This window comes from Ambystoma mexicanum, chromosome 13, assembly GCF_040938575.1.
Source record: "Ambystoma mexicanum isolate Mex_15411 chromosome 13, UKY_AmexF1_1, whole genome shotgun sequence".
NCBI lineage: Eukaryota > Metazoa > Chordata > Amphibia > Caudata > Ambystomatidae > Ambystoma > Ambystoma mexicanum.
Window position 1 is genome coordinate 619,661,058 of NC_090938.1, and position 22,858 is coordinate 619,683,915.

General features: G+C 45.7%; 1 protein-coding gene across 1 annotated transcript in view; it reads left to right on the forward strand.

The window, feature by feature from the left end:
* The window catches only part of JUP (junction plakoglobin), a 200,946-nt gene that overhangs the window by 148,069 nt on the left and 30,019 nt on the right, over positions 1–22,858 (forward strand). The window contains exons 12-13 of the mRNA XM_069634507.1: positions 6,174–6,295; positions 18,906–18,945. Of these exons, the coding sequence (XP_069490608.1) occupies positions 6,174–6,295; positions 18,906–18,945 (162 nt within the window). The remainder of the gene's footprint in view (positions 1–6,173; positions 6,296–18,905; positions 18,946–22,858) is intronic.

The window sequence follows — 22,858 nt, forward strand, 5'->3', positions numbered from 1 at the left end:
GTTAAGTCCCATCTAACTGGAGAGTATAAAGCAGTGATCTAACAGTGCGACTTATCGGACTAATTCGTGTGTAGGCACCAGGTATATCCCTCTCCTACCATTTACCATGGTGAATTAAAGCCCATGCATAAAATACACCCATTCTTGTCCTTATTGCTCTTTCGTGTTATTTCGTGTTAGTTGGGCTAATCCCCCGCCCTTTTAATTCTGACTCCATGTCCGCTATTTTTGCCTTGATGGCTCGGACCACAATAATGGGAACTTTGCATGAGAAAGCATCTAAATTTGCTAACCATAGCAATTGTTCTTGTGAGCTCTTCTGTGCCGAGTCCTGGTGAGTTGTAGTTTAATTGGGACAAGTGTCTTAATTTCTCCTCCAGACCTCCCCATTATGCCACTAACATTTGATCATTGTCCATTTCTAATTTGGATACCTTCAGCCAGCATGCTCTCACTAATGAGGCCACCTTTTAGATGCCTCTTCAGTCCCTGCTTAGCTGGAGTGAAAATGGTGTTCCTACCATCAAATAATAATGGATCCTTAGCCCATGTGTCCTGTAGAGCTTCCGCATTCGTCTAATAAATCCAATAAACCCCCACGCGCCGAATAGTGAGCATGTCCTCTTGCGTTGCATGAGAGAATCGATGGGTCAGTGTTCGGGTCTACGCACGATATGTGGATGTTCCTGCTAGCAATGTCCATTCCTCCGGCTAATCGTTTATCATGGTCATCTTTGGTTATAGAGGAAGGTACATTGTGTCCGTGCATGTCATCTCTTCACCCCCACCCAGCTTTCCCATCTTCTCTCCTTGATCATTACCAGTTCTAGTGCCCTGTGTCAAGGGGCTAGCCAACATTTGCCTTTATAGTGGTCTTTCAGGCTGATTTTTCATGGGCATTAAATAGGGTCTTAGTTGTCTAAGTATCTGATCTCCTTATGTTCCACCTCAGGCTCTTCGTATTTATATTTTGCATGGACTTCCCATTGACTAGGAACTGCCTGATATCTGGACAGGAAGGGCTATCCCCACTCCGTGGGTTGTGGTTTCCTTCCTGATAGGAAGATTCCTATGTTTAGTAGATTGAGTGCATTTATTTCTCTTACACTTATTTTTCCCCTGAACATTGCAAATGGAGTCAATAGTATTTTTCTATGGAGACCTTTTGTGTTCGTGGGTATCAAAGTCAATTACATCCACATAAACATATATTCAGAGGCTCTGGATGTGCTTTAGGGTTATTTGCCTCTTCATCTGCAGCTGTATTTAGTCTTTTTTTTTTCCTTGCCCTTTTTGCTTTGAGTCTTGGACTTGACTATCCAACACTCCTCTACCTCATCCAGTTTGGTTTCCTCCTGCGTTACTTGTGTTCCTTTCTGATCTTTACAGGTAGGTTTTCACTCCTGCCAGAGTCCTGCGTCCACTGTGATATCAGAGATGATGCAAACCACACTGGTTATGGGGGGGCCTTTATGCCTAGATGTTTACAAGTCCTGTTTAAAATCTGTTGATTTGGTGTTATACAATTTGTTAGTTTACTTCTGTTCGTTAGGTCTTTCTGATTGAATTATAGGTGTAGGTTTTCACCTTCCCTTTTGGCCTACTTACTTGAACGTGAGGAGCAGGGGCAACACAGGCAACCCCCCCACGCCTCGTGATATGATGGTTTATTTATATAGCGCCTATACACAATGTATTTCAAAGTGCTTCAAGGCAAGGGAGGGAACAAGGGAAAATATGACGTCATTCTTTCAGGCCATGAACAGTAAGGATGTGAAATTAACTCATACTCGTCCTGACGACATTTCAAATAGTACAAGTGCTAAGACATAGATAAGGGAGGGAGGAGTGGAAAGGAAATGGAAACAGACAGGCGACTACCGTAGTAGGCCTGATGACATTTCTGGTAGAGCCAGAGGAAAACAAAAGGTGAGGTAGATGGGTGCAGGGAGGGAAGGAACAAAACAAGCGACTATCGTACTGGGCCTGACAACGTTTCAGATAGTGGAGGGGGGGGGGAGGGAGGACAGTAAGTGAATGGGTGAGCGACAGACTGGGTTGCCATCATACTAGGTCTAGGGACAATTCTGGTAGAGTAAGTGCATAGAAAAAAGTAAGGGGAGGAGATGGGGTGGGGGGAGGGAGAGGGGAGAACAGAGTAGGCAGTCAGAGTGGAGAAGCAAGAGGGGAGAGTGAATACAATTGCAGAAGTCAGTAACGCACAATGTTGCAAGCCAGGATACAAGATGAAGATGGGAACAGCATGATTCAGGGCCACCATGAGTACAAGATGCAAAGGAAGTCCATCGGATTGAGAAAGGGTGACGCACTATGAATCAATGAAGTACATAAAAGTAAAATACAGCATTGGCCACAAGATGGTGATGGTGAAACCAGAATGTATCAGGACAGACTCCTGTGTGCAGGAAAGGGAGTGGGGAGTGGGGGGTGGGGGGTGGCACAAGGGAACAACATGGGGGACCAGAGAGGGTGGGGATGGCCTGTGGGGACAGAGGGTGTAAACGCATGTTGGTGCATGCTTACCTGCTGTCTTAGCAAACAAGAATTCCCTTTTCTTTGACGGCCCTGATCAGAGCGTGAAGGAAGAGACGGGGCTAGGTGGTTGGTGCTTAGGCCAGGTGACCTAGATCCACTTACACCTGCTCCCCAGCTGCCTTTGTGTGTGCTCATGTTCAGGTATCTACGGCCTCTGGGGTTGCAGGGGTATCCCCTTCACCCTTAATGTACAGGGGGGGGGACACAAATTGCATGGGCCTCTGTTTTCAATGAACTGTCAAAACGGGGGGGCCGTGCAGTTTTACTGCAGGTCTCTTGCATCTGTCAAGAGACCTGCAGTACAAGTGCTGTCAGATATCTTGCATCTGATTTGCTACTATTAACTAGTGACCTTAACAAAAAATCCTTTATGCATAAACTCCCAATCGGGGTTCCTTTCCCCCCATGCAGTGGCCCAATAAGCTTAGTTGGGCCAACTCTACACTTCTCAGCCTCGCTTGGCTTGTAGGCGTCTGTGGCCTGGGGCTGTTGTAAATACCCTGTTAATTGCCATGTGTTGAGTGGGCTTGCGTATATCAAGTAGGGTATTATTCATTGGGGCACGGGCTGCTAAAGTGGGTGTACTATTCTCCACATGGCCTTCTGCTTCCTTATGAATCTGTGGAGTCATTGGTCGTTCTGGGAGCAAGGGCAGGTGCAGGAGGGTTTTGTGCAAGCACCTTATGTTTTGAAGATTGGGGTATAGTTTGCTCTGGCAGTGAACGCAAACAAGGATTCAGTGGGTGTACATGTGCCTCTCCATTTAGCGTGACCTCAGGAAATACTGCAGTTGGTTGTGCCATATTTGGAGTTGGTGGGATGCATGAGGAGTCTCAGAAATTTATTTTGAGCTCCATAATAGATTCAGTTAAATTTAGTGCCAATGTACACAATAGAAGCGCTTAGTTGGTCACCAAAACTTACGTCATGGGCACTCAGTTTGTTTAAATTATTTTTTAATGAGGTAACTTTTCCTGCCAGAGGTATCATGCTGAGGGGCAGGCTGTTGGTTCTCTTTCTCCAGTTATAGCTATCTGTATTTCCTGATGTAGAAGTCGCCACCAGGGATATAGGGCTTACCTTTTGTTGGACCATCACTCAAGCGTCTTCTACAATAGTGGTGTTTGTTGGAGCGTTATCATTTTCGCTTGTGCTGACTCCGATCCTCTGGTGTTTGTGATGTATGTCGCTGCCACAATGATTCAACATCCTTGAGCGACCTTTAAAGGGCCTGGAAAGCAGTTCAAAGGGCAATGTTCACAATGCAAGGGCCTCTGGGTATGAAACGGCCAAAAAGACTATCCATTTGTATGAATGGGAAAATAACCAAACCTGAGGAGCAGGGTGTGCCCCTGCACCCCATGTGCAGCATTTTCTGATTTATTTGGATTTCGGGGGGGGGGGGGGAAGGGGGATGCAGGGGTGTCCCCTGCATAGGGAACACCAAACAAAAAAAAGGAAAATGCCCTGCAGCGCTGGTTCCAAATCACAGCAGTGAAAGGGAACCGGTGCTGCAGGGACACAGCAATTCAGTGGCACACAGCAAAGTGTGCCGCTGCAAGGTAAGGGGGTGTGGTGATGTATGTATTTTGGGTTTTACCTTGACGGAACATCATATTTGCAGTAAAAACTGCTACTCTTTTCAGCCGCATGATTTTCTGTCACTGTGAAAAAAAGGAATCCTTCCTGGGTACTGCAGTTCTGTCTCCCAAATCCACAGTAGGTGTATGCCAAGAGCAGTAGTAACAAGCATGTTGTGACCCTATATGTTGAGTGTCGCAGCATTCAAGCCAGACACGCTTGATGGGGTGGGGGGCGGGGAATGCCTTTTATAAGGAGTTTGATGAAGGCCCCCAGGCCAAGGAGGATTTGGACACCCTCAAGGTGCTGATCATGCTCTGGGTGTGGTTGCTTTCATAGAGGGACAATATTTTACAGAATTTTCAGATGCGTGCAAAGCATGTGAGTTTACAAGTGCAGAAGAGATCTTGGCTTCACCAGTAGTAGCCTTTGTTTCTTCCAACCATTTACTCATGTGCCCTCTAATCCTTCCTGTGTAGGCATAAAACTATTTGTAAGAACACAACCTGCTGTCAGTCAAACAAAATGTCCAAGCCACCATAGGGTTTTAAGCCTGCACATGTAGGTGAGGGGTGGTGACAAAAGCCCCCTCGTCCATGCCTACTTTTACTTTAGAAGTCCTGGACAAACCAGTAGATGGAAATGCATAGCATGTGACTTTAAAGCAAAGGGATCCAAGACCTAGATGGACTGGGGTACATAACCTCGGTCCATTGGCCCTTGTCTTTTGTGGGTGCTGGCCAAAGCGCTCATTGGTAGCCTGAGTAAATGAAACTGGTTTAGGCTGGGTATGGAGTAGCTTTACAACTCAATCCTCCTTTATCTAATTTTTCTGAATAGTTTGGCAGGCCACGCAGGTTTGGATGACACCATTTTGAAAGTTGTGTGCTTTGTGATAGAAGGGCTGCAGTTGCCCCCAGCCCTGTTTGTTTACCTGGAGCCTGGCCCGTTGACTGCTGACCCTTAAATCTGAAGCTTGGAGGGCTGGAAGCTTTACCGTGAGCTGATCACAGGAAGACTACCATAGCAGTTTCCTTACCTTTAATTTGTTTTCACGAACCATCTGAAGGTGCTTAGGCTCTACTGAATTGGAAGTCATGACGACGAGTGCACCTGTTATGCTGCAACCAACCATTTGTGCTGACTCAAGGGACATACCGCATTGTGGCACTTCTACTGTCTTGACATGGTGTGGAGCTTGCTCCTGTCACCGGGCCATTGGTCTCAATGGTTGATCAGTTGCTGGGCCCCTACACCGTAGCTTCTTGAAGTGGTCACCCTTCATTGCAGATACAGAAGTTCTGCCCATCCTACCATGAACTCGTAACTATTGACTGGACAAGTCAACTAGATCTTATCACAGCACTAGAATTTAACTCTGCAAATGTGACCCATTGGTTTTGATTGTTGGAGCCACCTTTGCAAGTACTCTTTCTTGCTTCATTGGCCCCTTCTGAAGTAGCTGGTTTTCCATTGCTGGACCTCTGAGGTTGGTTTGCATACCATTTGTCCCCCTTACCAGGGTTTCTCCATGTGGCTTGATCATGTGCCACACATCACTCACCCTTTGGTGGGAAACCATTCTTGAAATTACTATCCTGGGTGGTAGCTACCTTCATCTAACCACCACAAATAAACTAGTCTGTCCTGTATTGACCTTTACTTGCATATTGCAGAAAACATCCACAATTCTTTAAAAACTGCATGGAATAGCTTACTTTGTGTCAAATCTTTATCTTGTAGCTGCGTCACGTTTACCAGGGAGTTTGAATTAACATTAACAAAACACCTCAAAATCAACTTGCATCTTTTCATGGTGACGGGCAATGTGCAACCTTGACAAATTGGTACTTTTCTTTGGTCTCTTGTACTGAGGGGTTTATATGACTTTCAGTTGTCCCTTAAATCCTCATTCCTGATTGCTTACTTCAGTGCAAAGTATGGCAATGTGCGTATGGCAATGTGCAATCTATCAGTTGCCCAGCCAATTTCTTTTATACTGACTTTCCTCACGATTCCCTTTCTCAAATACACAGCCACCTATGCTGCAGCAGTCTTGTTCCGTATCTCTGAGAATAAGAATCCAGACTACCGGAAACGTGTATCTGTCGAATTGACAAATGCCATCTTGCGACAGGACCCTGCTGCGTGGGAAGCGGTAAGTGTCATTGTAGTGCAGGTTTTCTGCTACACTCTGAGCTGCTGGGACCACATTATTGTAGTATTGATCCAGGGTTCTGTACTTTTCAATTCCATCCTTTGCCCACATTAATTCCTTGGCACGCTTCTTGGGGACTTGCTTCAGGCCTGTTTGGGTGATCTATTCTAGCACTGCTCCACACAATTGTTAAATTATATGTTGCCAAAATGTGCAATGTGAGCAGAAGTCACGGTGGATTGTACTCCTACGTCCTGTCCCCTTTATGATGATTTATTTAACGTTTTATTTTTTTATAACCTGCCTAATACGTACCAGAGTTAGATTTGTTGCTCTGCATGGTCTTGCTTCAAGACCAGTGCATTGCCCCTGCGCTATCCGCCTTTCCTCCATCCTGTAAGTGCATCCCTCGCTAGGGACTGGAACTGAACCTTTTTTCACCAGACAAATAAGACGTTCCATTTAAATATGCGTGTTGCCCTGGGAGCATGCGCTCTTAACTCTGCCCACTAGTGCAGACAGTCTGCCTTTTCCACGTCGACTGGACAGCTTTCACCAGCGCTCATGGGTGAGGCCTCAAGCCTCGTAATCTATGCGTTTTCCCTAATCTTTTGTTTGAAGTGCTCACCATCAAAGCAGAATCCAGATCTGGCATCCTGTTGATAAAGAATGTGGAGGGCCTTTGCAAAGAAGGGATGGCTAAACCCCCACGCCACTGAGCCAACAAATAAAAGGTTGGACGCAATGTTCTAGCAGGGGGAGGGAGACACTCTGCTATTGTCAGTGCCCCTCTCCACCCCCCAGCCACGGTCTTCAGTCGTCATTGCAGCTTCTATGAATACCAAGCCCCAGACCTCCACCACGAGCACCACAACTTCAGCTTTGCTGGGCAAGGAAGAGAAAATGCTTGAAGCCTACAGGAAGGTCTACTCTAATGCTGGACTTCACCTCAGGCTGGCCAATGCCATCCTGGCAGCGGCTAACCAAATGCTGTGGAGAGAGATGGCAGACTTCCTTCCGTATATTCAATCTGACAAACGAGCCTCTTTCGCGGCAGGAATCGCAGAAGCCAAACTCGTGGTACAGGACATCATGAAGTCCACATTGGCGCACATAGATACTGTGAGCAGGGCTATCTGTGTGGCAACCGGCATGAGAAGAACGGCATGGCTCAAGGCAAACCAGATTCAATCCTGGTGTTCAGGACAGGATCCTAGACCTGCCCTTTGAGGGCAGTGACTATTTTCACTCTGCTACGGATGAGGAACTCGCTAAAAACAGCAGCTCAGACTGCAAGTCCCTGGCTATTCTCACCAAGCAAGCGGCCAAAACCTTCACAAAAGGCCACTTTCGATCAGACTGAGGCCGATCCTTCTGGGGTTTGCATGACTGCCGTTCCAGGCAACCCTACAGGTCACCCAGCCAACCTAGATGAACCAGAAGTCTTAACACACATGCGTTTTTTTCAGTCCCACCTCTGGGTCATCTGCCTCTGACCCAAAAAGCAGTGATGACTCTTCTCTGGTCCACGGCAGCCCAGTCGGGGGCAGGCTGGCACTGCAGTCAAGCTTGGCGCTCATGGTTCAGGCTCAAGGGTGATTTCGATGGCCTTCCGACTTCCCCCACACCCCCCCACTGCTCCCTACAGATCGGGACTCCTTCACTCTTGGCAGAGATTTGTTTCTGGTGGAGAGTGGGGCAATGGAGGAGGTTCCTCACTGTCAGCTGGAGCAGGGCTTTTATTCCTGCATCTTTGCGATTCAAAAAAACCACCAGGTGGGCTTGCGAGTGGTCCTAGATCTTTCCTTCCTGAATCTATATCTACTTCTGCAGAATTTCAAAATGGTGTCTCCAGTGCTTATAGCGGACATGCTGTTTGGGGGTGGTGGACTGTATGTGCTCCCTGGTTCTGAAATACTCATAGCTGCATGTTCCCACAGTGCACTCCCATCGATCGTTCCTCAGGTTGCGGTCATGGGGGTTGCACTTTCAATACAAGGTGCTGCCGTTCGGCCTGAACTCAATGCAGAGGGTATTCACAAGACTGAATGCAGAGCTGGCCCTGCTCGGGTCAGAAGGCCTCGTGTGTATCCTTACCTTGACGACTAGTTAGTCGGAGGGAGTCCCCAAAGCAGGTCAGGTACTCAACAACCAGACTAGTACTACACTCTATGAACGAGGGTTCTCTCAACTTCCAGAAGCCTCAGCTCTACCTTACACAAACTCTGGTGTTTTTGGGGCTTCCGTGGGACACTCTGAAGCAGAGGATGTTCCCAACTGGTGAGAAGGTGGTGGCGATCAAAGCTTCGTTGCTCACTTCTAAGCAGAAGAATAACTACGGCCTGGTGGTATCAGCACCTGCTTGGTGTACTGGCAGCATTCCTATGTCCTACACTATGCTGCAAATAAGGCTTCAGTTGTAATTCTTTTGGCATCCTGGTACCAGGAGTCTGGTCATCAAAGAGCCCTGGTCACTATACCTGCGCTCCTACAGGACCTCACGTGCTGGGTACAGGATACGAACCTCATGGTGGGCAGACCATTCAGACTGTCTCACTATGACTATGGACTCCCCACTCAAAGGGTGGGGTGCGACCTTAGGGACTCGCTCGGTATACAGTCTCTGGTCCAAGACCGACCAGCAAAACCACATCAACTGGCTGGAAATGTCAGTTTGGCTTACGCTCAAGGCATTAATTGGGAGCAGTGCAGTTTGCATTCAGATTAACTCCTGCATGTATTGGATAAACCAGCGGGGGACACCAGATCCCCCTCCTATGCAGAGTGGCCCTCAGCATCTGGTATTGGGCTATCAAGCAGGACATCTGGATCTCAGCAGTGCATCTGCCAGGAGAATCAAACCTCAAGGCGGACACACTGTTGGATGGGCTCCGACAATTACCAGTGGCAACTGAACACGAGTCAAGAGATTTTCAGCAGGGGGGGGGGGGGTCGTCATCAGATCAGACCTGTTTACAACTGAGAGCTTGTCATCAGTTCGCCTCCTGGGTTGGGGGGGATGGAGGGAGAGGGCAGAGGCGGCTCCTTCTGACACGCGCAGTTCCCTTGGGATATGGGCATGCGCTTTCTCCTACCCTGATCATCCATAAGGTTGTAAGATCAGACCATTCTGGTGGCTGTGGCTCGTCCTCCTAATGCCACAGTGGGCTGCCAGGCCTCGTTCTCAGACCTCTGGCAGCTGTCAGCCCAACCAGAAGGTCCTCTCTTGCTCGGAGGGCCTGCTCCTGGTGCAGCACGGGGGGGTCGGAGGTGGTGCGGGGGGGGCAGTGATTCACCCTTGAGGCTAGACTTAGCAGACAGGCTGGTACCTGAGCAGGTGACTCTGCAACATCTTCAGCTGTCAGGAGCCAACCTTGATATCATCCAGATCGACCGGGTTCTGCTTCTGGTCCAAGGAAAACTGAGTGGACCTGCTATTCTACTCTCCGAGTAGTTGTCTTTCTCAGCATATGTAGCCAGATCAGGGGGTCCAGGTCCACACATTCAGAACATACCTAGTGGCCATTGGTGCCTACAGTAACTGACAGGTTTATGTTCTCCTCGAGTCCTCTAGCAGGGTTGACTACGCTTTACCCGCCTGCCAGACAGCCGAACCGGGATCTTAACTTTGTTGTTGTCGCCTTTGCACATCGTGGCCACAGTGGACTTCAAATTGCCCATGCTCAAAACAGCGCTACTAATGGGTCTTACTTCAGCTGGCAGCATTGGTGAGATTCAGGCTCTGGTGGCTTCCAAGCCCTAGACTGTTTCATCGGGACAAGGTTGTACTTCACACGCACCCCAGGTTACTACGAAAAGTGGTCTCCTCTTTCCACATTAGCAAAGATTGTGCTCTCCTGCTTTTTTCCAAACTCCACTGTTTGGACAGCAGCAGAATATCTTGACAGGACCAAACCATTTGCAAGACTGACGCATTGTCACATTTCCAGGCTCAAGAACTGGACAAGAAGCTTCCAAGGCTTCAATAGCCGGATGGAGGACTGCTGCCATCCAAGAGGCATACAAGGCTCGGCGCAAAGAGTCACCAAGGGGCATGCACACTACAAGGGCCAAGGCAGCAGCTGTTGCCTTCAACGTCATTTACTGTGGCAAGTAAATGGCAGAGCGGCGAAATTGACCACTCCATTGGCCTTCTGCAAGCACTGTCTGGATACCAATGCCAGGGCTGACGCAGCATTTGTCCAGGCTGTCCATCTGTTTTGTGTGGAGTATCAGGCTCTCCTCCCAGGGCATTTTCATTGATTGAAGTGGCCCATACAGGATGGAGGAAGGGGGACGTAGGACGTAGGAGTAATTGTTATACCGGCGTGCTTAACATGCTCTTAGTTCAGTCCCATTTCCTTCATACATCCCACCATCCCCCCCCCCACACACACCTTAAAGCAGCCAGGTTGAACAGTTCAATACAGCAGACATATCAAAGGGAACTGAGTTCTGGCGCCCGTGGGTGGGGTTAAGGGTGGCACAGTCTCCCTGGGATGCATCCTTGCACATGAATAAAATTAAAGGGAATGTGCTATTTTTCTGGTGAAGAAAGGTTCCATTCCCGTCCCTAGCATGGGGACACTCATACAGGCTGGAAAGGGGATTATGGACTAGGAGTACGTTGGTGAGTTACACTTAAACACAATGGTAGAATTGAGCTAAAGGGGTATGTGCTGGGCCGTAGGAGGTGCCATTTGGTCTGGAGGCGTCCCGTTGATTGTCAAATTGCCCACATCCTCTGTGGCTCGCTCTGTTACTTTAGTGTTCTACCAGTAATTTTCCAATCCGCCACCAGAGTTGCTAAGCAGCCATATGTACAACAGCAAAGTTGATGGGCATGACTTCCTGATGGCATGATTGTGTATTTAAATGATCTATTTTTCATGATCTTTGTATCGGTGGAATATTTACAAAGGTACTTGAATGTATGGTTTTATTGATGTCTGCCGCATTGGCTCACATTGGTGTCTCCAATTTCAAAGCAATCTCCTCTTTGGCGAGCTACTGTTAACATTGCATATTCCCAGCTCTATTTGATAGGAACATTGGGGTTGTTGTATAGAGAGCTCAAAGTACACCTAATGAAGCACCTGACGCATTTATGAACACTTTAGAAATGTTAAGCAAAATATGCCGTTATCGGTTCTTTGATTCAAGCTTGGGAAAATAAAGAAGTTAAGAATACAAAGCAATGTGAGACTAGAACATCTTCTGGGTATTTGAAATGCTTTAAAGACGCACAACGAAAAATGCTGTTTGGTAAGGCAACTTGCTTTGTTATTCCGACAACTGTTCTATATGAGGCAGCAAATGTAATAAACAGTGTGGCAAATAAACCAACACATGGAATTGGGTGAGAAAGTAAAGGATTGTGTGTGACCTTTTGTATGCCTTAAAGAGGCTATGGATCTGCCTGAAGCTTTGTAGTCTTTAAGAACATTACACCCATCAGTTCTTACCACCAAACACTTATTGAGTCTTGTCATAAATAATTGTAGTTCTAATTTACCATCACTAGTAAAGATGCCATCCAGTTAATTGGTTGAGTACATTTCATTTTGGTCGAGTAGATTAACTCGTTACAGGACCTGCAGTTCTAACAAGATTTTGATTTTTCGAGGCCTTCTATTGATGGCTACAGCATTGATTTAATCAGAGGATTTGTTCATACATTACGTGGTAGTCTGGCAGTTTCATAATGGTAGGATCGTGGCCTGTATGCTGTATATATCTAACTTGCACTGCCCTGTAAGGTGCCCTGGAGCCAAATGGGGATTTTCAACAATCACTGGGCCTGAGGCCACTGTTTTCATACCTCAAAACTACTTTTAACAGCCACTGAAATAACCCCCCCTTGTTGCAAAGGATGTATGCTAAAGTCTAGCTGTTGAATGTTCCTTGAACAATCGCCACACCAATAGCCTGCCATCCCTTTTGCACACTGACTAATCACAAGGTATTGTGGCTTCTTCTGAAGGTAGCCCCTACCCTTGAGGCCGCTACCCGACGGTCCCACTGGAGGTGGTTCTTAACAGGTGGACCTCATGGGAGGGGGAGACTCCCTCCCTGGGGCACAGTGACCTACTCTAGAGAACATGGTATCCCTAGAATATCCCCTCCTATCATTTAAAACCATACTTTCCACCTTTACCCTCTGTTGCCTTGTATTTATGCAGTCCCACAGAAATGGGAACTGGTCCGAAGATCCAAAAGGAGTTATGTCATTTAATCAACCAAGTACTGTGACGACGAGGAATGGAGAAAAGGGAATACCTACCAGAACCCAACAGGCCAGTCTAGTGGTTAAAGTCAGCCAATCTAACTAGGATTATTTTAAAGGAAAGCAGGAATTGCACAATTGGTATGCCCGCCCAGGAGGAACCAGAGTTGGAGGACGCTCCGAGTAGAAGGAAGGAAATCGCAGAAGCCGCTCGGAGACTGCTAGCAAGCAAGATGACCTGACAAGAAGGGAACCCACAGCTTGCATCCAGAAGGAAGTTCAACTTCCCTACTGGCTGGGACGAGTGGAAAGATGGCCCTGCAAAAGCGAGGTGAAGACAGTGAGCCGCTGGCCTCCACAGAACAGCGGGGAAGCGGAGGTCCTGGGGTACCTGGATTATGGTGCAAGGAACTGTTGGGAAGAATACCGAAGTAGAGGCCACACTGGAGGGTCTGGGACCCTGAAAAGCAGGAACCGTGGTATGCTTGGCAGGAGTGAACTAAACTACCACAACCCATGATTGAGTCTGGGACCTGCACCCTTTTGCGAGTCGGAAAACAGGGTCTGGGACCCCAACGGTTATGAAGTACACTAATCTGCTTGGTTGAGCATCCAAGCCACTCGTAGTTGTCGCAGTACCTTTTGAAGAGGAACTGGGTCCACCCATAAGGGTCTAAGACCCACCTTAGCTTTGGAGAGAGTCCATGCTATACTTTGTTGCAGTGCCTGGAAATCTGTTCTGCTCACAAGGTTCCGAGACCTGCAACACAGCTTAGAAAGCCATCCAGAGTGTGCTTTGCAGTACCTGGGACCCTCCGTTTGAGAGAATGTGAAAAGGGGGAGGGGGGAAGAGGGTATGAGGGAAGCAGGGAGCCAAACCATTGAGTTTCTAGTTTTTATGGGCATCCTGACAGTTTCATTAGCTAGGTTTGAGGCAGTAAACCACTCCTAGAGTTGGATCTAGTTAGGATTACAACCCCCTGGTTTTTACTTTTGTCTATGCCAATCAACAAGCCCCCATGTGTCCAATTCCTAATCCTACGCCCTCTAACCTATAATATTGGCAGGATACTGAGGCTAGAGTGGTTAAAAAAATGCCTTTTTGCAGTTGCAGCACCACCACCTTTGGAACACCCTGCACTCATCTGCCCCAAGGAGCGCATACACTCCAGTGTTCTGCAGTCTATTTTTGGATTTGATTAAAAGGATGCCATTTACAAAACCAGAAACTATGTATAAAAAAATGGAACAGTCCATGACCATGTGCTTTACTTAGTATAGTTTTGATGAGCAATTGGTTTGATACAGCTTTGCATAGTCAAAGGAATGGTTACAGTAAGTGGGAACACTACAGATTGAATACAAACGGTAATTACGGGTGTATAAATACACAATAGGAATAGTATATATGGCGAGGGTAAGGGAGCAGTTGCAGGGTTAGTGGTTGAGTGCCTTTGAAGGGAGAGGTGATGACGTTCAGTGCAGATTTTAATGCACGCATTGATTGGGGGGGGGGTGCGCTTTGGATTGCTTGAGGGACGAGTGCAGGAGAATTGGGTAGATAGAATTAGGGGAGCATAGGTGTTGGAGAACAGATTTGGACCTAATTGAATACATTGTTGAGCTAATTGAAGAGGGGACAGTGCTGCATTGAGCACTTCGCCTGAGGTCGGAAGGGAGTGGATGATTTACAGCGCACAAGTAATAGTTTAGTGGTAGGATGTGGTTGGCATTAGCAAATCTGGGGAGGTATGACTGGTGCAAGTCTGGCTTAGCCAATGGCTAGATGTTTGATGGGTGTTAAGCTAAAAGCCAGTGATGTGGATCCTGAGGTCAGAGTTAAACTTGGGAGGGGTGCTTGACTAACGGCTGCAGAGTCGTCCAGAAGAGGAGTTGAGGGGTGACCGTTTGCCAAATGTCACATGAATGTGTAATTTTGGTGGAGTGACTGTTCTGGAAGCCAGATTGGAGAGGCTCACTCACTGGGTTTTTGGGAAAATTGTGCGATTGAAAACCATGGCTTGCTTGGTTCTATGGTTTGCACCACAGCAGGCACGAAAGCGGCCAGAGTGAAGGCAATGGTGTGAGTAGTTTGGAGCCTTAGCTGTATGGAGCTAAAGGATGTGGGGGGTGGTGCGGGGGGCGGGATGGGACTGTCACAGGATGGGTTGGCTCTCGAGAATTTGGTCCCCTTCTGAAAGGGGAGACTGATGGAAAAGAAAATCTAGCCAAGAAAAGGGGAGTGGCAAGGGTGGAGGGCACCAGGGTGGAGAGGAAGTTTAAGCTGAGTAGGATTTTGGAGCTGGATGGGAACTAGGGTGGTTGGGTGTCCATAGCGGATCATTTTGGTGGGGGGAATAGAGGCTCAGCATTGCTTGGCGGGTAGTAGCATTTGCAGGGACCAGGTCGATGGGAGATAAAGTAGTTTGCTTTTGCTTCTTTCGGAGCAGTAGTTTGGATGGGGACTGGCCTTGTGGGTGGTCCATAGTAGGAAGGCACGATCCTTATGCAATTAACTACTTTGTGAGAAGATGCACCTTGAGGGGAATGCTTGGGATGCAGTTCCTGGTCCGGTCCATCGCCTCAGCCTCGTATCACATTCAAGACAACAGTTGGCAATTGGTGGCTGTCACCAAGCTTGAAACTGCAAACGAAAATGTGGGCAGCTGCGTAAAGACTTGGATATGACAGTGGTCAAGAATTATGTAATGAAATGGTGAAGATGTGACACAGTAAACTGAAAGTTAGTCCTGCTGATTGGCATTTGAGGCATGTGATCCCAGGAAGTAGTCATGCCGTGATCTGAAGGATGGATGATATTTTTTGTTCTTTTCCCTTGGAGCATTAAGACGGCACTTGTGTTCTAAATAACGGATTGAAATGTATGGTGTCAGTTACAGTTGTGTGTCAACAAGGCTAATCTTTATTCAAAAGCTTAGTTTTGAGCAGACTGATTATGGTGGAACTTGGATTGCAGTGCAACTAAAATGTAGAAGGATTCGAACTATTTGGGCATAAAAACACCATTGGGAGGGAAACCAGTCTACCAGGTTCAAACACTCTACATTTAATGCTATCCAGCCACCTATTGAACCCACATACGGTGCAATTTTAGACCAGCTGACTCGGGCAGGAAAGTGAGAACCGGGGATAGGATGCAGAAACTAAGGAATCCACGGCACATCTGGCCTGTGAGCAACCAACTGAAACGGCCCCAAGAGACTGGTCAACTCCTCGACCTACATTCTGGATAGCCTAGCTTCAACACAAGTCTCCAACCTGAACACTACTTTCATGTTAAAACTAGCAAACAATGTTCCAGGAGATTATTGATCTACATTACTATACTTATTAAATTCATTTTAATGAGTAAGCAACTCTAGAATAGATCCAGCTGCCTCAATGGATGACTTCCAACAGCTAAGGCACCCTGGCACAACCTGTAGACTGAACCAACCAATGAGACCTGTAGTTAGGAGACTGGGTGCACTGCAGCCTGCTACGCATTTGACACACATCCTCAATACAGAACAGATCCATGAGATTCTCTACAAAGGAGGAACTGGGGGCCATTCATAACCAAAACATGGTTATTGGATGACTACAATATAATGGCACAAAAATCCACCAACATCTTTAAACACATGACTAGTCCACCTCTTGCCAGTCGGATCTCACAAAGCCACAATCCGGTTGAATGGCACAATTTCCAGATTGCGAAGGGTGATTGATTTACCTTGCACTTAACAACCAAACATTTTATCCTTTCTGCTCATACAGACCAAAATTCACGGGACATGGGGCACTTTAGTGAACAATGTGGCAACATGCAAACACTTCCACTGCATCTGAGATTTCGAGTACACAGCCTCTGCCAGAACCATCAGCTGGTGCATGGTCGGTTTCAACATCAAATGGTAAAGAGTGATCTACTGAAGGCCACACAATAAACTCAATTTTCTGAAAAGACTTTATAAACCCCACCCAACATGTCAGTGCTCTGGAGCAACTATCTCCCGATACCTGGCATCAATGCTCCAAGACAATCAGCCTCATCGAGAAGCTGGAAAACACTAGACCTGGAAGGAATTGGAACACTAATGAAGATGGTAAGCCAAACCTGCACGAATTGAATGTTGCATTTCCAGGTAAGCAAATAGATGCCCCAGAACTGGATAATCAATGTGCTTAATTGTCTTAACCCACTAAATCTTTTCTCTTTGAAAAGTGCACCCCTCCCCATCGATGTATCCTTACCAAACAAGTGGGTTTTGCCAGGGGATGGGGATTGGGGGAGGAGATTATGAGGAGTGGGGGGTGCTGTCAATGTTGCCTGACCAACAGAATACAATACCGGGGGAGTGGGGCTTCTACAACTAGCAAGACAAAGCAGCCTTTCAAACGTATTTGGCACTCCAATTTGGAAGTAGTAAAAGCCAAGAAAGTACTCTACTGCAAACGCATCATAAAAGCACCTGACCCAGAGAAACTTTACAAAATAAAAGCCTAAACTCTGCAGCACACAATCCTTCTGTGAAAACTATGCTAGGATACCTTCATTAACAAGTGGAATGATTCAGCTGAAAATGAGCAGTCTACAACAGCCATGCCTTCGCACCAAGCTTGAACATATTTAACCGAAGAACAGAAATCACATCAAAAAGCTAGCAAAGGAAAGCAACAATGCTAGTTCCCCAGCACACCTTTGCCACACCCCACTGATGGCTACACAAACCAACCGAGTGCAATATTAAAATATTTAACTCGCTAGACACTGGAATAGGTCTACCTATGTAAAACCACTGCCAGAGATTTGACTCTACTGATGTCTGTCATATCTTGAATACCATACCCAGCTAAATGCTGTATACATATTTCTAGTCTTAGAGAATGTTGAATCTAACCTACCAAATCGCTCATGTAGGTTTCATTCCAATGAAGGGCACAAACTGCACACATTTCCATCTGGGGTGGCCTCACAATCCTCCACACTACCTCTGCCCAGATGCCAGGAAGTCTAGCAGTCTTTGACATTGAACCACAATTTGCTGATCAAGTTTGGAAGAACTCGAACTTCAAAACTTACCTCTACAATTGAGAGCCTAAAGGAAATCGCCTGGCTTCCACTGACCTTGAAGCTGCTTCGACCGTTGGATCCCTCAAGATGAAATCTTCCCCTCAACTAGCCAATGATAACTATAGAAAACAAAACCATGGCACATCATATTGCTCTTTCGAGAAATGAAAAACACTTGCAATATTTTGGTCCTTGTCAGGGCTCAAAATGTGCACTCCCCACTAGCTAGTGATAATTGATGCTTGGCGAAGAAAAAATGTGCTGTGTAGAAGTGAGGTGGTGTATGATTACTTTGATCACTGGCTAGTAGCTTGCACCTTTAATAATTGATACTTTCTTATACTCCAATATTTAGCGTAAATCTACTATTACAACTCCATCATAGAAAATATGGGTACATTATAGATTTTTGGAGCCCAGATGCCACCAACAGCCATCTCCTACTGGGAAAGCAATCCAAGGCCTACACTCACCCAGTTGAGGATTAAACAAAACCATACACTACCACAATGCAACTAATATCAGCACTGCAACCCCTCTTCAGAAAGATTCACTTCAGTACAAACTTGTCTTTGTACCTTGAACCAACCTACTAAAGATTCCACAACGCCTCTCCCCACACCCTAAAGTAGCCACTTGCACATCGCTATTCTACTCACCTGCTTACTTAAAACAAAGTAACTCCATCTACAATCTAACCTAGGACTGTCCCTGCAAATGCACCCCTCCATCATAGGCTACTTGGACACAAAGTACTGTGCTTTGAATCGCAAATCACTTAGAAAACTCACATGCGTGATGAGCACAGGGTACTTCTGGGCTACATGTCGCAAAGTGCCACATGCTGGAATTTTCCCTTTAGAAGAAATCCCTAGAGACCCTGAAAATGGCAGCAGTCTGCACTGTGAATCGGAATAACCTAAAACCCCCATAATGCCAAAACTAAGTGGGCCTGAATCGCTCACTTTAGACTAGTGTGACCTTTGTGCAGGCCTGAATGGGCCTATAGGGAAATGCCTGAAACACAAATGCACAATGTCAGTGTGGGCCACTACGTTACTTCGCCATGCAGCTAGTAGTTTTGACCCAGTGCTGCTGAATAAATATTCTTTAAAATGCACAATTCTCATCACCACCATTTTTATCAAAAACCTCCCCTTGGATACAGTCTGCCACAAAAGGAATGAAGTGACATTTACAGCTGTGAGAGCTGCTTTCATTGGTGTCCGAGAACATTTTATTCCCCTGTCTGACCCTGCCTTTGTACTTTAGTTGATGTGTTCATAGAATGTACTTCTGTTTTTCAGGCGCAGAGCATGATTCCCATGACTGACAACTATGGTGATGGTAAGTTCATGGTTTTTGGATTCCTGTGGAATTGAATGTATTACATTTATTGATGGCTCCCAACACCCAGGGATATCACAGCAGTAGAATTGCTTTACAGAGTGCATTTGAGACAATGTAGGTTCATGCATGGTTGCAGATAACACTTGTAGTTGGACAGTAGCTGTTTCAAGGTAGCGGAACAGTTGCTTAGCCAGGTAACAGTGTGAGGATTCTAGACCTATTTGTTAAACAGAAGTGTTTTGGTGTTTTTACGAAAGGCCTAGTAAGATGGTGTCCTTGATGATCGGTGGGATCAAATTCCAGAGGGAGGGGGCGATGAGTGAAGCTAGTTCCTCCAGCTCTTTTTCTGGTGAATCTGGGGGTGATTAGTGAGGTGGTGTAGGAATGCAAACCGCCTACGTTTTGGCTTTTTGGAGATGCGTTGGGTTAAGTAGTGGGGTTGGGGGCAGTGTTGTGTAGGCAGCAATGGGTACTGGACAGCAGTTTAAACTCCATTATGTACCAGTTGGTGTTGTGGGGCATAATGCACAACTTGAATCCTTTTGCAGACTACATTTAAACAAATAGAGTGAACTCTGAAAGCTTGGTTAGGCTTCTCTTTTTACAAGTAAATTTTGATCATCCACACTTGCTTTCCTGAGTGTTAAGAAAAGCTTATTGTACTTGGTTTTGATCGAGAGGTAAGCATAGATACCCAAACAAGAGAACGAAATTGTGTGAAGCCTGTTATGCAATGTAGGGACCTTTCACATTGGTTAAAGTTTCCTAAGAAAACAAGTCTGGTATAGTGCAGACTGCACTACAAACGTCCAAATGAGCGGTTTGACAGTGTGAAGGGATGGTTGGCATGTGGCTGTGGGAGTATGGAGTGCTGATGGGTGCATGTGTTTATTGTGGGCTGAAAAGGTGGAGATATGCCTCCAAGGGATGGAAAACTGAAGCATCAGTGGGATAAAGTGGTGTGAGTTATGTGCGTGTGGGTAATTGCTAGAGTGGTGCTTTTATTTTGTGGATGAACTATGGTACTTCCCTTCTGGGTAATTAATAGTGGCAATATATCTTGGTAATCCTAGGTGGCCTTTTATCAAAACAAAGTGACTCCATAAACCGTCAGTATCCCTTATAGCCTGCCTGTTTAAAGGTTTAATAAGGACATTTGACAGGTATCATTTTTATTTGGATGGGTTGGGTTTGATCAGGGTGCATCTGTGTCAAGATTTTGTGCAATCACCTAACTTAACTAAAGTAGGCTTTTCTTGCCTTTTTTTAATGCAGCACCGAAACAATTAGCTGCTGGTTTTATTTAATCGCTATACATGGATTGCCCGTGGTCTTACTCCTGTATCAGCAGTCTTCTCCACAGGAACTAAGCACAATGCTTGGGTACATCTGCAGGAATCTTCTATGTGCCTGCACCCACACCTCTTTGCAGAGGATCTTCTTTTTTTAAACCTTTTATTTGTCATAAAATGGTTAAACATTACAGAAAACCTTTTGCCAATTGTAGTCCTTTTGTCTTGAAAAATGATTTTTGCTGGTTCTGTCTATTCTCCAGCTGTCATTCTCGAAGCTGATCCTTTAATATATTTCAATTCTTTTAAAGATTTCAATGATTGGCTTTATCAAAGCCACTGTTAATGAAATTCTTTCTCCTCCCAGCAATGTTATCCACCAGTCTTCTGTCCTGCTACTGAATTTGCTGATGTAGTCGCTTAGGAGCCTGGTTCTTGGATCTCTTGTGGCTGGACAAAACATTACCAGATGCTTTGCTAACTCTTTAGTTTGTTCTCCGTTACAAATTCTGCATGAGATCTCCTTGGTTATTTATTCGAGGCTGAAGTATTTGTCATGGACAATACATTCAGTCAGTCTCATAACTTGATCTCTAAGGTACCAATTTGGAATGAGCTGAAGATACTTGGGTAAGCAGTTGAGTTTTCTTGATTCTAAAAGGAACTTCCCATAAAGTTTATAGGATTTCCTTTCGTCCTGTGTAGTTATCCATTGTTTTTTGTTTTTGTTTTTTTTTCTTTTCTTTTTTTTCTCCTCATCTCGGTGCTCCAACAAAGTTTGTCTGTTCCCCCAGGTCTACTGTGATAGCTTGACAAATAGCTTTCCACTCCAAAAGGGTAGTTTCATTGTTTGTTTTTACCCATGTATTCTTTAGTACCCCAAAGCCTCCCTTAGATTACTCAATACACTTTCTATAAAGCGAGTGATTTCCACGTCACTATTGCCTTTAGTGATGTTGTCCCCAACTCCATTCGGATTGCCTGAATTGGCGTGCTTTTAGGGAGCCGCAGCACTTTCTTCCAAAAAGCCCCCTCAAGCTTTGGCTAGTTCGTGTTATCGAAGGAGAAAGATGTCTCTGGTCCGTATGTTTAAGATCGGCTGAATCTTCATACGGTAGAATGTGAACAATAGTATTAATGACAATCCACAGTATCTTTTTGAGACTTATTCTTCCCTGCCCGCCAAGCTGTGTGCTTTCCTTTTCAGTGAATCCAGTCTTGGGGCCTCACTTTTAGTTGTGCTTAGACAGACTGAGGTAAGTGAATGACGTCACCCCTGTATCTTCTCCCCGGATAGATGCTAGACTCTTGATATCTTCTGGCCTCGCCCATGTGTTCTCCAAAAATCATGATCCTCGACTTTTTAGGATTTATGAACAGAGCATTTATTTCTACATACTTTTGTAATGCATCTAGTGGCCTTTTTAGGCCTAGTTTCGTCTGGTCTAGAAGTACGTCGTCATCCGCGTATAGTAACCATACCACCGCGGTGTCAGCAATTTTAGGAGGAAAATGTAGAGTATCTTTGAAGGCGTGTTCCATGTCTGAAATAAACAAATTAAATAGTTCAAGTGCCTGAGGGCAGCCCTGTTTAAGCCTTTTATTAGTTGGAATTTCTTTTGTCCGCAAACCAGAACTATTCATTCTTATTTTAATACGAGTTCCTTAATCTTGAAGTGTTTCCAGCATCTGTCGGACAGCCCCAGTGAGCGAGTTTATGCCAGAGGTTTGGTCGTTTGACCGTGTCGAAGGCCTGATTGAGGTCTATGAATGCAGTAAATATATTCTTTCCTTTTTTCCTCCTCACTCGAGCCTTAAGGATGTTGCTGATGAAAATATTCAAAGATGTCCGACACCCTTCACGAATCCGGCTTGCCATAAATCCCGATGGCCAGATGTAACACTCACAAGGTTCAACAAAGCAAATACTTTTAGGTTGGTAGTTGGGATCACCGCTTGACCCATTCTTATAGATCGGTATGATTATTGATTTCCATGTTGGTATTTTTTTGATTTCATAGTGTTTGAATACATTGAGCAAAATGCGGGCCACTGTATCAGGTTTTGTTTTAACATGGAATTACTCAAACCGTCTGGACCTGGGGCTCTTGAATTGCTGGACCTTTTTGATGATTGCTTGGATAGAGGTGTTGTCAATACGTAGGTGGTTCCACACTGTTTTGTTATCGTGGTCCCTTTCTCTAGTTCTACATCAAGGAGCTTGCTAAAGTGCATTGCCCATTTCTCTGCTGGTATTTGATTCAACCGCAAAGCCTCTTGTGGAGTGTTCAGTTTGTTTATTGTTCACCACACTTAGGCTGTATTTTTTGCGCTGATCTTTTGGAGCATTATTTCTGCATCTTTTCGTAAAATTTTTTTTTTATTGGAATTTTGACAAGTTACAGTATTTCTGTTGTAATTTTCTTATTTTCTCAGTAGGCCAGGTGATTGATTTTCTTAGCTGTCGAATCTGATTGTTTCATCTTTTTCTGAGCAATCACTTAATCGTAAACATGGAGGTGAGTGGTGGTTGGTCTTTTTCCTATCCCCCTTTTTATCTGAAAGGCTTTAAATAGACTTGAATAATCAATGGGCTGTTCTCCCCCTGACTTAGTTAA